This window comes from Cyanistes caeruleus, chromosome Z (genome assembly GCF_971803275.1).
Source record: "Cyanistes caeruleus chromosome Z, bCyaCae1.hap1.1, whole genome shotgun sequence".
NCBI classification, from domain to species: Eukaryota; Metazoa; Chordata; class Aves; order Passeriformes; family Paridae; genus Cyanistes; species Cyanistes caeruleus.
Window position 1 is genome coordinate 6,593,489 of NC_141732.1, and position 15,923 is coordinate 6,609,411.

General features: G+C 48.5%; 1 protein-coding gene across 1 annotated transcript; it reads right to left on the reverse strand.

Annotated features, from left to right (window-relative positions):
- Positions 1-1,004: 1,004 nt before the first annotated feature.
- LOC111945520 (uncharacterized) lies at positions 1,005-15,693 on the reverse strand. Its single transcript, XM_086867791.1, has 15 exons — positions 15,420-15,693; positions 14,484-14,521; positions 13,920-14,042; positions 10,888-11,022; positions 10,266-10,610; positions 9,655-9,819; positions 9,219-9,333; positions 7,768-7,831; positions 7,018-7,066; positions 6,162-6,274; positions 5,366-5,483; positions 4,570-4,669; positions 3,931-4,127; positions 2,088-2,225; positions 1,005-1,297 (listed from the first exon to the last, which is right to left on the reverse strand). Exons 1-15 carry the CDS (start codon positions 15,496-15,498, stop codon positions 1,199-1,201), a joined length of 1,878 nt encoding a protein of 625 aa, XP_086723917.1. The 5' UTR covers positions 15,499-15,693; the 3' UTR covers positions 1,005-1,198.
- Between the last annotated feature and the right edge of the window lie 230 nt (positions 15,694-15,923).

Genomic DNA, 15,923 nt, shown 5'->3' on the forward strand with positions numbered 1-15,923 from the left:
TTAATGACCCCAGTGTCTTCATGTTGTCTTCTACGTGTCCCCTCTTTGTCCTTTTCTCTTGAGGGGAGAATGGTGGTCTGCAGTTCTCATCTGTGCACTAATAGGGTTAAATGAAAGGCTTAAATCTTGCCAGGTCTGCAGATGGTCGTGGGCAGTGGCTGCAGCACTTATGATGAGGATTTCAGGCTGCCCTGGGCCCCTCTCTCTGCCCGGCAGCTGCCGGGCCTGGAGCCATCGGTGTGTGCTGGGGAGAGGGTTTAGTGTCAGCGAGATGTCAGCAGCTGTGGCCCAGCCTTGCCTGGGGCTGGGATTCTGCAGCCTCCATCCCCCGTCCAGGAGCCACTGGGGTCCGGCCCAGCCTCTCCCAGGAGCACAGGCCGTGGGCGATCAGGGCCGGCCTCACCAGAGCTCCGTCACCTTCTGGGTCCGGAAGCCAAGAGAGAGATTTCCCAAGCTTTATTTTTAAAAACGTAGATCTCACAGAGGCAGACCTAATTTCTAAATGGTTCAAAATGTTGTCACTTCTCAGCACTAGCCAGCTATTGACCTTTCCCAGGCACAGAAGGAGCTCCCAGCAGCTTCTCTCCAAAAAATCTCTTCCATAGGTGGTTTCTTCCTTCTCCAAATATCAATCAATGTGAAACCACCACAGGGATACAAATCCAAATGGCAGGAACCCAAATGCTCTGGAGTCACAGCTGAAGGCCTGCATCTGCACAGGATGTTTCGGCTGCCCCACCCCTCCACTGCTTGTACCTGCAAATGCCATTGCCCTTTCTGCCTCAATTAGACATACCACACAGCTGGGCAAAACCCAGCCAGTGAGCCAAATTCCAAAGGCAGTGCACTTTGGAGAGGATGACTGAAGAAGAGCCTTCCCCACTTTCAAAGCACACCAAAGAAGCCATGAATATCACTTTGCACCTTGAAGAGACAACTGATAAGTCAGAAGGAAATGCTGAGTTTATTCACAGGGTAAAAAAGAAAGCAATCTTCCAGATGAGTTAAAATTTCAGAAATTTTATTGATTTATAGTCCTACTCTATAACCCTACTCTACAATTCTAGTCCACAATCCTACTCTAGAACCCTACTCTATAATCCTAGTTCAGAATCCTACTCTATAACCCTACTCTACAATTCTAGTCTACAATCTGACTCTATAACCCTACTCTACAATCCTAGTCTACAAGCTGACTCTACGCTGGTCCTGATGTTTTCTCCTCCTTCCTCCTCTTCACTGAAATGATCAGCGGCACCAGGCTGGACACAGGCTCAGTTAATGTTACAAGTGGATGCTGCCCAAAAGGGAAAAAAAGAAATCAACAAAACTCAGTTAACCATGACTTTCCAAACTCAGTGCCTCACAGCCTCAATCAGGATTCCTCTGGTTCCCAGACAGACCCAGAGAGGGGACCAATGGGGGCATCTGCACCTCCATCTTCACGTGCAGGACCTTGCCATCACAGGCAAACCTGGCCCAGAATCCCACTCATCCATTGATTCTTCTTTCTTCATTTTGATGGGACTTTTGCCCTAGCAGGGCTCTAGAAATGGTGCTTTCTCTGCCAGGCTAAGAGAGCTGGAGTTATTCAGCCTGGAGAAGAACAGGCCCCAGGGAGACTTTCTAGACACTTTCCAAAACTTCAGAGTGGCTTCTGAGGGTGTGCAGGACATCTTTTTGAATAGGTCCAGTGACAACAGGACATGGGCTAATATGTTTAAAGAAAAAGGGGATGGAATCAGAAGAAGTCTAAGGAAGAACTTGTTTCCTTGGACACACAAACAACACTAGCACAGGTTGTCCTAAGAGCTTGTAGGTGCCCTGTCCCTGGAACCATTCCAGGCAGGTGGGAGAGGGCTCTGGACATCCTGATCCCTTTAAAGATGTCCCTGCTCATTGCAGGGCACTTGGACCACATGAGCTTTACAGGTCCCTGCCAGTCCTGCTAGAATTCCTCACCATTTCCATTTGAACAGAAGGAAGATTGGAGGTGAGGAGGGGGGCACATCTGATGCTTTGGATTTCAGCGGAGGAGGAGCCCATCCCTCAGACACTGTTTCACCTGCAGCCCCTTGGCATTTTACCTGCAGGAGCTCCTCAGCAGACCAGCGCTGTGCCTCGTCTGTCTGCAGGCAGCAGCTCAGGAAGTCATGCAGCAAAAGTGAGAATAGGTTGGGCTGCCACAGCTTTGGTGTCCCTCTTATGTTTATCAGGAGTTGAGGCTAGAGAAAAAGGAAACAAGAGGCTCCACCTGCTTCTTTCCCATCTGCAACTGCTCTCCCAGAGCCCATTGTTCCAGCTCCACTGTGCAGTGGCATTTTTTGCCCTGGCAGAGAGGCAGAGATGACCTTCCTATACCAATAAAAAACTTAAACACCGAGGCAGCCCCAGCTTTTCCAACATCCAGCAGATCTTGCCTTGGCAGCTGATTTTCACTGACTAGTTCTTTGGTTAATGAGAACTCCATCACCAAATGCAGCTTTTGCTTCTCTGAGGATTCACACCAGCTTGTGTGAATAGCTTGACAGGCCATTTGGGAGGGGGAATTTGCTCTAGCTATACTATTTCCAAGGATTATTGCACAAAAGGGATCACTGCCATGCTTGTTGGTCCCTCAAGCACAGCTTCCTTGAAACAAAAATCATCAAGTTTTTGTTTTACTTCTTGAAAGAAATGCAGAAAGCATTTAAAACAGACAGAAATGACAGTGGGGAGAGGCTTAGGAGTCTGCATGAAAACACCCACCAGTGCTGGTAGCAATGAAATAGATGCTGACCAAGAAGACTTTGATCCTCTTCAAGCCAGAGGAAAACTTCCTTCACTTTTCCCACAGCAGCAGAGGTCAAAAAGGATGTTTTATCCTGTCCCTCTGCAGCTGAGCTCAGCTAGTGGGCATGGTGGGGAGTCCTCACTGTCACTAGCGCTGTGCAGCCCAGGGATGGCCCTGCTCCTGTGCTAAAGGAACAGCACCGGCGTCAACCGCACCCCTTGGATCCCAGCCCCAGGCACCTGACTGCAGGCTCATCCTCCTGTTCAAGTACCAAGAAACAGCCGGGGCTTTGGCACACAATTCTGATTGCAGCTGGAGAAAAACACATCCTGAACTTTTCCAGGCCACCCAGACACATGACAGAACAATGTACAGATGACTTGAAAGCCTGAAAGTTTGGAGGTCCCACAGGATTTGGAAAAGATGCTAGAATTTGGACAAAAATGGATGTGCTTTGTTTTAATAAAGGAAAAAGCAAGCAGAACTACTTTGATTTTTGTGTTTTCTGTTTACTTTTCCTTTTTGTTCTATTATTTTCCTTTTCTTTTTCTTTTTCTTTTTCATTTCCTTTTCCTGATTTTATTTTTATTTTTAATTTTAAGTTTAGTTTTATATTTTCCTTTTCCTTTCTTTTTTCCTTCTTTCTCTTTCCTTTTCCCTTCCCTTTTCCCTTCCTCTTCCTCCCTCTTTTCCTTATCCTATTCCTTTTTCTTTTTTTCTCATCCCTTTTCTCTTCTTTTTTGCTTTTTCTTTTCCATTTCCTTTTCTTTATTTTCATTTTTTCTTCTTCTAGAAAATTGAAAACGGGAAGGTCCCAACTCCATCTCAAAGGATATTTATCACACTGCTGAACTCCCCACTGAAAAATTCTTCTCCTTCAGAGACAAGCTTCAAGAATTTTCAAAAAGCAAAGGAGAAATGTCACGGAGGCCAGCAGGGCTGCAGGCCAAAATGGCACGTTTCTGAACTGGGTACTTGCCACTTACCTGCTGATGCAACCAAACCTACAGCAGATCCTGATGTGCTGCAGGGACATTATTAGAAGGGGACCTTGGTGGAAGTAATGCCAGCAGAGGGCAATGGCATTTTGTCCTGTGGCACACAGAACATGGGACAGGTGAGAAAGTCAGCAGGATCAGTGAGTATTTGCACCTTACCGAGACAGGAGTTTCATTCCAGTAAGGAACTTCTCGTTCCACCATTTCGATGCCCACAATTCCAAAAGACCATATGTCCATTTTGGGGCCATACGGGTGACCTGTCACGACTTCAGGCGCCATCAACCCAGAAGTGCTGGCCACGGAGATCTGTCTCCTCTGCTCAGGGGTGAGCTGAGCAGAGAGGCCAAAGTCAGCTGTGGAGAAAACAACACACCATGAAAGGCAGCTCCAATTAGGAAACCAAGCAAAAGAATTGCCCACTCCCAGGCGCAGAATGCACTTTGTCATCTGCTGGAAATCCATTCCTGCTCAATTTCCTCAGGGCTTTAGTCAAGGAAATATGGCATTGGCTGCTTCAAAAAATCCCCACCTTTTTTACACTTCCTCCAGCAATGGCCTTTCTTTTTCCGAAGCTTTAGATTGTAGCTCCTTCCCTTTGGATGGGACACAGCAATGCCACTCTTGACTGCTTGTGGTACCTTGTCATACCTCTGTGCACATCACAGCTGTGCCTTCAGCTCACAGCAGGGGCCCCTGCACTGCCAGCAGCACCATTTTTGGGGAGCTGGCAGTCACTGAAAGCAGCCCCACACCCCACATCCCTGGGAGGCTGAACCTGACCAAGAATACACTGACCCAGCTTGACAGAGCCGTCCATTCTGAGAAGGATGTTGCAGCTCTTCACATCTCGATGGATCACATGGTTGGAGTGAAGAAAATCCAGTCCTTGCAGGCACTGAGAGAGAAAGCAGAAACAGGGGGGCAAAATGAGTGATGTGATTTCATTACACAAGCAAGGAAACAGCTGTAAAAATTCCCTTTGCAGGGGAATGGGGAGTAATGGCAGAACACAGTGCCACTGAGAGGAAGAGCCTGCTGCTGCAACAGCAGCAGAGCAGGACCTTTGTCAAGAAAGGCATGGCAGCTTTTGAAACAGCAGCAGCAGCAACTGCTGTTGTAGACTGTCCCCTGCAAACCAGGCAGAGTGACTGCAGCTGCAGTGGGTGTGCTCAGAAGCAAACAGCATTTGGGCTGCACTACTATCCTTTTCAGCTGAGACCTAAAAGAAATGAGTCTCTTTTTCTTCTCTGCTGTTCATTTCAAATTCTGCCAACCAGCACCTTTGCTTTTACAGGCAAGGAATGCAGTGCAGATAAGCACAAAGTAAGCATTTAGAGAGGCAAGGTGGAGAACAGCAAATCCAAATAGAAGCAACAGAACTAGAATACAACAGCAGGAGATAAGAGTACATGGAGTGAGTAGAGTGAGTGCAGGGACACTGGCAGGCAGTTCACTTGAAAGGCTCTTGCTTGCCCATAGCATACCAGCAACACAGAAACCAAGCTTGGCCCATGAAATCACTCCCATTCTGAGCCCCAGTTTCCCAGACAATCTTGCTCAAGCCCTTGGAAGCACAGGTGGGATCCCTGACCTCACGGCTGACAACTGCAATCTCTCCTTCTGACATTTGAGTCTCATTGATGATATCTCTCAGAGTGCCTCCGTCCATGTACTCCATCACCAGCCAAAGGTGCTTCCCCACAAAGTAACTGAAAGAAGGAAACAAGGGTGTGGAGATGAACATGCATGGCTACGTTGCTGTTTGCAAAAGACAACAGTTGATTCTTGTTTCTGGGTGTCTTTGTGACAAGGACAGAATAAAAGGAATAGACATTGCCTCTAGGCTGTGCAGGGTTTGCAGTCTGTGCAGTCTCAAGGAGAATGGCACATGTACAAAAAAGGAGATGTCTTAGATGGCCAGCAAGTGACAAATGCAGTTTAGTAACAGACCAGATAAAAAGCTGTCACACATGGTATCTCTTTTAATAAGCACCGAGTCTTCCTGGCATGCACAGCAATGGAAAAAGGGCAGCAATGCAAGGGAAATCCTCTCTCTAGGGTGGTTTTTCAGCACTTCAAAGGTGCTCCTAAAAACTTGAAAAAGTTAAGCCCCAATCCAATGTGGAGGAAATGAATTTACAGAGTGTTTTGTTCTTAAGATAGGGCTGGTCCAGATTTTTGGACAATTTTCAAACTGCATTTGCCAGGGTAGAATAATGCAGACAAAATGCAAAAATCTCTTCCATCCACTGGAGATAAGGTGAGAAATCATAATTAACCAGTAATTAAGAGCTCTTTTTTCCTGCCAGTATCCAAAGTGGGTTTTTAACTTTGCATGCATGAAGCATGTAAATAAATATTGGTGGGATAAAACAAGAATCCCTCACCTCTCTAAATAGGTCACAATGTTGGGGTTCCTGTTCATTTTCATGACCATGAGTTCATAAGCAATTGCTTCCTTCCTGATCCGTCCTTGAACATTGATTTTCTTTATGGCCACCTAAAATGATATTGAAAATGAGTAACTATGGAAGTTGGCATGGAGCTTCTCACATGGAGTGAGTGATTCTGGAACGGCACAGCCAAGCTGTGCCAAAGCACCTTGTGATTAGACATTGGAGTAATTAGGAAGTGACAATCCAACAGCCCATTGCTCTGCTCCCTTGGGGACAGTTACATGACACCTGACCACTGACACTTTGCCTTGTCCACTTGGTAACAAAGGTGTATCAACTCTCACCCACAAAGCTCTGACCACACTCTCTGCTGCTCTGCCTGCACTTCCAGAGAGGTAATCTGTGCCTTGGTACTCTGTGGATACAGGCAGGCCTTTGGGCTTTTAGGGACACCTTGCAGATCTCTCCCTACGTACAGCTCCCAAGTGGCTAATGAGCTACCAGTAACATTCAGATGTATTTGCTGGTAGCCATAAATGAGGATTCAGGACTCTGAAACTGTAGCCCCAAAGAGCAGTGAGATGCTCTAAGTGACATGCTAAACCTTGGTTTTAGCAATTGAGAGCAAGTGGGCACGTCCTTCTTTGCAAGGAACCGCTGCCCTCCTTGCCTTCCTACTGGCAGCTGAGAAGGACAAAGACTGTCCCAAGTGCAATTTGCAGGCTGGCACCAGTCTGTGCTTCCTGTGTCTTTGCTGCACAGCTCTACCCAAAGCTTCAGGCACAGATGTCACCCGTAGGGAAAGGCCTCGAGAGCAGCAGAGTCTGCAGGGGCTGTTGACATTTACCTGTCTTCCTGTGGCAATGTCAAGTGCTATAGAAACCTCTCCAAAAGCCCTAGAAACAAAACAGCAGCAAAGAAAGGAGAAGCCATTTAGATCTTGCAGTGAAAGCCAGTCCAGACAGGAGATCTCTGCTGTAAATACCTAAAAGCTGCAGGTTGCAGGAGGGGTCTGCCAGAAGGCAGATGATACATTTTCCCCTCCAGTGCATGGGCACTGGGCCTGTTCCTGAAGTGCTGGGCTTTCCTGCCTCAGCTCAAAAAGACAGCTTATTCCTTCATCTCGGCTATCAGTTTCTAAACTGGGCAGTTCTAATCCTGAGCATGGAGTATTTCCTTTAGGAAACTCTTGGAAAAAAAGGTCCCTGAGAAGTGTCATCTGACAGCTATCATAAGGGGGCAGGTTGCTCTTTCAGGTAAGCAGGGTTCTTCTTCTGTCATTCGTGTGGCAAAATTCTATGATCTTGAGACATACACAAATGCTAAGGAAATTACCACAGAGCTGTCCCACACTTGAGAGACAAGGAGATCTACCAGGTTCTGTTCCTTGCTGCAGGCAAGACCTTGGTTGGCAGCATGGGGAGGTCTTTGGCAATGCCCTCTGAGCACACTTACAAATTCTGGCCAGTACTGAGAGATGGGGCAGACTAACCCTGGTGTGTAAACATGTTTGCAGCTTGTCTGACTTCCCACTTGATGGATATTCCACCAGCGAAACACCTGGCCCAAGGCTGTGTAGAAGTATCTGTGGACTCACCCGCTGCCGAGATTTTCCAGTTCAGTGTATTTTCGTATGGGATTTTCCACATTCACTATTCTTCCTGAGGAAAACAAAATGCAGGATTCTCACTTTCATGCAGAAATTCCAATTTCCAGGAGATATGAAAGCCCCACTGTCTGGGGCTCTGAACCCTTTGTGGTCAGCTGGGCAGCAACCACAACAACAACAAGAGCAAGAGCAACAAGCCAGGCAGTTCTGCAGTCCAAATGGCCAGCAGAGAGACTGGTTTTGTCCAGTCCTTTGAAGACTTCTCTTGTCAGGAAATAAAGCCCAGGGAGATGCATTGCCAGGAGAGGAGGGCATCTTCTCTAGCTTGCAGCATTTGCCAACAGAATGAATGGCTTTCCATCTGTAAAGCAGAGCAGCTGATTCTGTAACCCATTCCAAGGGGGCTTTCAGCATCAGGACCCTCACCCTGTATGAGCAGGCTGAGCTCCAAGACGCCCTTGCCCGTGGCCCATGGGAAGAACCCCAGTGCTTCCCTTCACCCTGACAGCGCGGATCAGTGGCTGCCATTGGACTCGGCCTCTCAGCACTGCACACGTTCCCCCCACCTTCCCAAGTGGGCACAGCGGGCAAGGGCAGCGAGGACAGCAGTGCTGCTCAGGCGCCGCTGTGACACGCACAGCTGCCCAGAGGAGATGCTGTCCCTCTCGGGAGTCCAGGCCGTGCCGTGCAGAAGCCGGCCCAGACGAGGGGCTGCTGCCTCGGGCCAGCTCGGCTCTGCAGCGGCCGGCTGGGCGGCAGCGCCACTCTCCCAGCTAAGGAAGGCTCCAGCCCCTGCAGTCACAGCAGCCCTCAGGGCCAGGGCACACAGCAAGGCTGCCAAAGGCCAAGCATGAGCACTGACAAGCCATGGCCACAAGCCACAGCCAGCCTGAGCCCCTGACAAGCTGCTGCCCCCATTCAGGACACAACGGGATTGGCTTTGGCATCAGATACACCGAGGTGTGGATCAATGCCCTTTTTTGTCTCAACAGGTGAAGGTACACACAGAATGAAATGGGATCTTTTCTCAGCCCCACCAGGTCTTTATGGGAGGGCACAACACTGGCAGCTCTTATGGGCGAGAAGCAGATTAAATGGGTTGTGCTGCAGAATCACAAAGGGCTTGATGTGTTTTCCTAGAGACTGATCTGAGCAGGGGTTGGGCCAATGGGTAGAACTCAAGCAACGGCTCCAGCAACAATTCCTGCTTCTTTCTTCAGTAGAAAGGGAAGCCAGGTAAACTTTAACCTTTGTCCAGGCTGCCCTCAGGGACAGCAGGAGCATGCAGAGTGCTCTCTCCCTGCCTCGAAGCAGAGCACTTCCTGTGGAGAGACCTAAATGTCCCTGTGACACCAAACTGAGGAGGAACATTTGGTACAGCTATGCTGGCATGTGCACACAATTCACTGTCCCTCAGACAAGAAATAAATTAGATGTACTCAGTAGCTCCGGGAAATCCTCCTGTGGCTGAGCAGCATCTGTGTCAATGCTGGAGATGAAGAAATTGCACAGGCTCCACTTCTCAGGGAGGGGAACCAAGGCTTCTTGGTAGCTCTGAGAGTAGAAATGAGTTGGTGTCAGAAAAGTGAATGGCAGAGATTACCCCGAGTACCCTTTTCAAATTCAAGCCCGTAAGAAGTTGCTCTTAGCCACATGCCAAGCTCATAAACTGGATTTTTTTGGACACCTGCTTCTGAAACCAAATGGTCAAAACCAGAGGTTGTTTTATTTGAGTTCATAGACACCTTCATATCCCATTTTCATGGATTTTCTGAAGGATGACTGCAACAATGACCATTCCATTTCCTCCCAAGGATCCCTTTCCCCCTCCAAAGACTGCAGACACATTTGCAGATCCTTGTCCAAATGTTGTACCTCCTCACAATGAGTCCACTTTTCCTCCATCTTTGAGACATGCTCAACCTTCAGCATCTCTGCTTGGGACAGCTGCTGTGCCTCATGTCGACCTTGGGGCTCCTCATCACCAGTCATTTGCTGGAAGCCTTCCCAGGCTGCCAGGTGAGATGTCAACACTCCAACCTCAAGTCAAACAGAACAAAGCAGTCAGAGACTACAGCTTGTCCCTTTCTGCCAAGGCTCATTGACTGTGAGGAAAGGGAACGAGCAGGAGAGGAGCAGATTCCCCAAGGGATACAGACAGCTTGTGGCTTGTGTTCAACATCTATCTGGGTGACTGTGTTCACTTGCAAAAACACCTGAAGAAACAAGGAGAGCAGGAAGAGGCCAGCAAGAATGCACTCAGATGAGTGCTGGCAAAAGGAGAAAATGACTTGTGCCACTGTCCAGAGCAGTAGTTGGGATTCAGCACACCAGGAAATTTCCTTCAAAGCAGCTGGGATAGACACTACAGCAGGATGGCACTGAGGGGCATCACCCCAGCTCCCTGCTGCTCTGCAGGGGAAAGGCAAGAAGGGCACAAACCACCAGACTGCAGTGACTGCAGTGGCTATCGCTGTTTCACTCACTTGTTTATGTAGAAAATTCTTCTCCTGAATCAGGTGATTGATTTCCTCTTCCACCATCTTCATTTCTTCCTCCAGCCTCTTCTCCCTTTCCTTGATCCTAGCCCGAATATCCTGCATCTCTGCCTGGAGATTTTCCTTGCTGTCCTCTAAAACACATGAGAGAGACAGCTTGATGAGTGGAGTGGCTGCCACTCTATCACTCACCTTGTTTTGTTGATCTCTTCTCTGCCGATAGAGTGTCATCTCCTCTTGAATGTTCCTCATGTCTTCCTGGGGCCTCCTCTTCACTGCCACGATGGCACTCTGAGCTTCAGGCAGCTCTGCCTGTGGCTCTGCCTTGATGTTCTGTACACACAAAGGAAGAAGAAGTGACTGGGAGCTGCCATCAGGCTCAGCTTTTCCCTCTTTCAGCCTCAAAATCACACTCATTCAGTCACTTCTTTCTGCCTACTTAACCACCTCTGCTTCCACTGTAACCCTCCTGTCCCAGAGCTGATCTCTGCAGATTACAAGGCTCTGTGCTTTCAGTGCCTCTTGGACTCCTGGCCTCCTCAGTCCCAAGAGCTGTGTTTTATGCCCCTCTTCCTGCCCTGCACTCTGTCACCTGCTGAGTCAGGCTTACCTGGCCATTCTCCAGTGCCTCTTCCACCTGCTGCCCAAGCTGCTCTTCCTGCTCTCGGGCTGGCAACAGCTCTCCCTCAGTCTGGCATGGCATCTCTGACAAATCAATCTGCTCCTGCTCTTTCTCCAGAACAACCTGCACAGAAAGCAAGAGAACATGGGCTTCGACTCCCCACACAACATTTGTGGGCCAAGACTCAAACACTGATGGGCTCACACGTTCCCAAAGCACTGTGCTGATGCTCTCCTGGCTCGTTCTCTGCCCATGGGGAAACACAGATTCCAAAGTGACACTGGCAGTACAATCAGGGTCCAGCTGGGTCTGAATCCCCAACAGACTCTTGGGCAGCTGACAGGAAATGTGTGCCATTTCTCAAGGGTCTGCTGAGGGCCTCCCTCCCCTTCTGCTCTGTCCTCTTTGTGTTTCCATAGTCACTCACACTCAGCCCTGTCCCACAGTTCCACCCTGGCTCTGCAGGTGGCTTCCTGTGTGATTTCATCCCTTGTGAGAGACACTTGTGGAGTTCATGTTCTCTTCAGGCCTGCACCACCATTCCTGCCTTTCTGACATCTACACTCTTGCTAGAAATCCTGCTCATTCAGGAGATAAGGATGTGTGCAGTTTGATCTTCTGATGGAGGTCAGAGAGCCCCTATGGCCACCTGAGTATATGGAAGAGGACCAAGGTGTTTATCCTCCCTCTTTTGTCAGCTGAGAATTCTGAGCAGCACTAACAGAGATCCTCCAAAGGCCCCATCAACAAATGAATTGACACACCCCTAGGGATGAAGGAAATGAAGGAAACCATGTGTCATGTAATCCATGTATGACCAAAGTCTCCAAACTCCACCTAGAGCTTGAGATTGTTCCACTCCCTTAGGACATGCAGCAATTTGTTGCATAAAAAGAAGGTTTCACAGCAGAAGAGAGTGGAGGAGGAAAAGAGCTGTGAGGGGAAAAAACAACCATCTCTGCAGGGGGAATCATCTCTGCCTGCTCCAGATCAGTTAATGTAACCTGCCTCTCCTCCTCTCCTCAAAGGGATACCTTTAGGTGACCTTTATACCACCAACTGCTTTGGAGCAGAGATGGGAAAATTCAAATGGAATATTTTATATCTATCAAATAGATGATAGATAGATAGATAGATAGATAGATAGATAGATAGATAGACAGATGGATCTCACTATTATAAACTCTCTTACTATATTTTCTATCCCTACACACATGAACACTTGGTAGCCAGTGCCCCCATCAGCAGCAGTGCTGAACTTGCTCTCCTGTTGCTTCAATAAATCACACTCTTGGGGAATCTGGATTGTGTCAGTGCTTTGCTGTCAGACCCAGAGCACTGCTCTGGGAACTGCAGTCTTTGTGCATCTGTGCTCAGACAAGTTCTTCTCTTGGACTCAAGCACACTGATGGTGCTGAAGTGGCTGCAATCAGAAATGAAGCCCAGCCCCTCCCAGCCTCTCTGATCTCTCAGCACCAGCTGGAATGCAAGGCCATTGATTTCCTGCCCAATTCCCAAACACAGCACCTATTGATCAACCATGGGCTGCCAAAAGGCATGGGCACTGTTCACCTGAAAGTGATGTGCAAGCCCTGCTGTCTGGCCTGGCACCAGAACAGCTCCTTCTGCCCCAACATCCCCACCCCAAACTATGTGTTCTCCTGCAAAAATACTGCATTTTCCAGAACTGCCATCTTCCAAATTCAAATTCTAACAGAGTCTCTTCCAGTGCTGCAAGTGGGCAGGAAGGGTTGAGCCAAAGCACCTTTAATGGCTGCAGAAAGAGAAATTACACAGAGTCTTTTTTACAATCAAACCAATAGACAAATAAACAAAGCAAAAGATGAAACTGTCACCCATTCCAGGGTCTAATCTTCTTGGCTGCAGGGAGGGGATGTTTGGCAGGAAAGTGGCCCAAGTGGTGAGCACTGTCATGTAGGAATTGATGGAACTCTTCTTGAAGCAGACTTGAAGCACCACGGCACTGCCCAGCACAGGGGGACGCTCAGTGCCCTGCTCCTGCTGCCCCACTCTTGCTGACACATGGCCAGCATGCCCCAGGCCTTCTTGGCCACCTGGGCCCAAGCTGGCTCACGTTCAGCTGCTGTTGAGCGACACCCCTGGGTGCTTTGTCCCACGCAGCTGCTCAGGCACCACATTACACATTTGACTTTAAAGACACCATTCAGAATCTGGAGATGTCTTTCCTGTTCTTAGCAACACAAGACAGCACTCAAGGACTTGCAGCTTTATCCCAGCCTCCAGGCTCCTAGGGAGTTTTCAAAGCTGCAGACTTCAGAAAGAAAAGTCTCAACAGACATATGGAGTCTCTGGTTTTGCCTCAGAAGAAGGGTTCAGAACTGTGCAGTTTGTGTCTTCTGCCACAAGAGAAGAGTGGCCCCACATGGATTCATGGACCACAAAATCATCTCTTTGCAGCTTATCAAAAGCCAGAAGAGACGTGGGCTCAGAGCACCTGTCAGCTCTGCTACTGACTGCTCTGCCTGAAGAGGCAAAACAACAACCCAGCAACAAAGGCACCAAAATCCCTGATTTCAGTGAGAAATTCCACATCCCCAGTGTGTCTCTGAAATACTCCCAGGTAAGGACACCCAAGAAGCTCATGGGGACAAACCACCCCAAAGCGCTTGTGTGGTCACATCAACATCTTTTGTGCCTGCAGCTACTTGGCCAGTCTGTAGGGCACAGGACTCTCCAGACCACAGTGTCCTCTCCAGAATGTGACATGGCTGAGCAGAGTGTCTTTGAAATGCTCCCTCCTCTGGGCACAGGGAGCCTTCATGCTTCAGGCTGGCCCCTCTCAGAATCCCAGCAATTGGGGGCCTAAACATGACAGATCAAAAGTCATTTTTCAGCTGCCATTGGCTGGGGTGACTTGCTAGGTGCTGGCACGACTCCAGCACTCAGCAGCCTCAGCTACCAACAGCAAGTGCCGGCTGCTGAGGAACTTGCAGCTGTGCCTTGCACTAAAGACAACACCAGCCAGAAGAGGCACTTACAGTCTCTGAATGTTCAGGCTGGGGTGTGACCACTGCTGGAGGCTCGTGGTCATTTTGCTCCTCTTTGGCCTCTTCTCCAGGAGCAGGGGGAGCCAGAGAAGAGTCTGCTGTTGGTTCTGGGCTCTGTGCAGAGATAGTAGTGTTAGGGACAGGCAGCTACCTATCATTTATAACCTTACTTCTATTCTGCTCTATTTCTACAACCAGCTCGACTAAAGACAAATCATCCACTTTGATAGCAGTGGGATTCTAAGTCACTCCAACTAAATGAAAATGGCTTAATTCAACTGGACTGCAAATTGTCTGAATTAGATCTCCCACCCTGGCTACTGTCAAGAAGCAGTGTTCTCTCTGAAAACTGGTCTTCTGGTTCTTTTAAAGCATTGCAGTGGAAGATGAGGAAATAGGCAGCAATGCCTTTGCTATCACTGCTGCAGACATGGAAATGGATTTCCTTTCAGCCTACTCAGCTGGCCACCTACACTCTGCTGCCACAGGCCAAGCTCCCAGCTTGCTCCACAATTCTCCAACAACAGGAATATCAAAGGTTCCTTTCTCACTCACCTCAGGATCGACACCTCTGAACACACGCCTCAGGTGACCTGCAGTGAGCAAGGGAAAATGAACGCAATGGGGTGAGAAAACTGCCTGGGCTGCTGAATCCCATAGAATAAGTGAACCCAAACAGAGGGTATTTTCCTCTGACAGCAACCGTCAGGGGACACAATTCTTTCACACATCCAACAAGGAACTGGGCAATATTCTTGCTTGTGCCTACACTTTGGCCTCTTTTGCCAGTAAGTGAACACAAAGTTGATCAAGAACATGCAAAGTGTTCTTTAACAGTCAATGCTCGAGTCTTGTCCAACAGATAAAGTAGCTTTTGCTCTTTTCCCTTTCAAGTACTTTTTTAAAAGATAAGTTGCATGCAGTAATTCTCATTAACTTCCTGAAAACATTGGCCCAGAATATCTTCCCCCAAATCCCCCTGAGCTGTGGCAGTTCTATTGTGCAGCACAGCAACAGCAGCTCCAGCGTTCAGGAGCACACACTCGCTGCTTTGGAGTTTGCACTTCATTGCAAAGGGTATTGCTATTCTAGCACTCAGAAAAGGGTGAACTTAGTCAAATCCTTTCATGACAAAATTAAGAACAAAAGAAGCTTTCCCTCATTTGTGGGGAGAACCACAAAGTCTTAAGAAGGCCTTCTGAGAAGGTCTCTTCATTTTCAAAGCTATCCTGCTTGAGCCAGCAAACTGAGGAAAGGACAGACTCTGCTGCCACAGACTCTCCTGTGCAGGGAATGGAACCCTTGCAAATGCTGCCTGCAGACCCCTGGCTACAGGCATCCTGTTTTTTGCTAAACTTGTTGACAGGAGCTCTAGCAAAGCAGTGGCATCCTAATGGTCCTTCTGTTTCAAAATCAACCCCGTGACTAAGAAAAAGCAGGAAGACCTACAAAAGCCAGATTAGGTTACACCCAGGGAAAACCTCTACTTACATGCCAGGTTTGTCAGGTAATAGCCGGAATAAATAAAGCCGTAAACAGTGCAAACTGCAGCAGCGAGTGGCTCCATCATTGGAGCACTGCTGTGCCAGTTTGCAGACACTGCTCCAACTCAAGAAGAACAAGGCTCTTGTCAGTGTGCAGCTGCCCACTGACAAACGCCTCAAGCAGGAGGATGCTCCTGCACTGAGCAAGCCCAACAGCTGCTCTGACACTGAGGCCTTCCGTGCACCAAGGCAACCTTCTGATGTCTCCATGACAATGTGGCAACCATGCCCTGACATCACAAAGCAAGTGTTCTGTCTTGGAATTTATGCAAATTTATGCAAAGCAACCCAACCTCCCCTACAGCAAACACCAAATAGCCTGGGAAGTTCTCCTCTGTCACAAAGCTGCACAAAGTCCCCTGGTGAAACAAACCCTGTTGTTCAAGGGATCCAAGAGTAAAAGCAAGAGTGGCCCAAGCACCTACAGCCTGTTCCCCAACTGAGCACTCAC

Excerpts from the sequence above, each read along its gene's own strand:
- LOC111945520 (XM_086867791.1), bottom strand. The coding sequence starts at position 15,498 with ATGATGGAGCCACTCGCTGCTGCAGTTTGCACTGTTTACGGCTTTATT. Across the intron at positions 14,522-15,419 it reads TTACCTGACAAACCTGGCAT|GTCACCTGAGGCGTGTGTTC; the intron begins GTAAGTAGAGGT and ends TGCTCACTGCAG. Across the intron at positions 10,611-10,887 it reads AGGCACTGGAGAATGGCCAG|AACATCAAGGCAGAGCCACA; the intron begins GTAAGCCTGACT and ends TTGTGTGTACAG.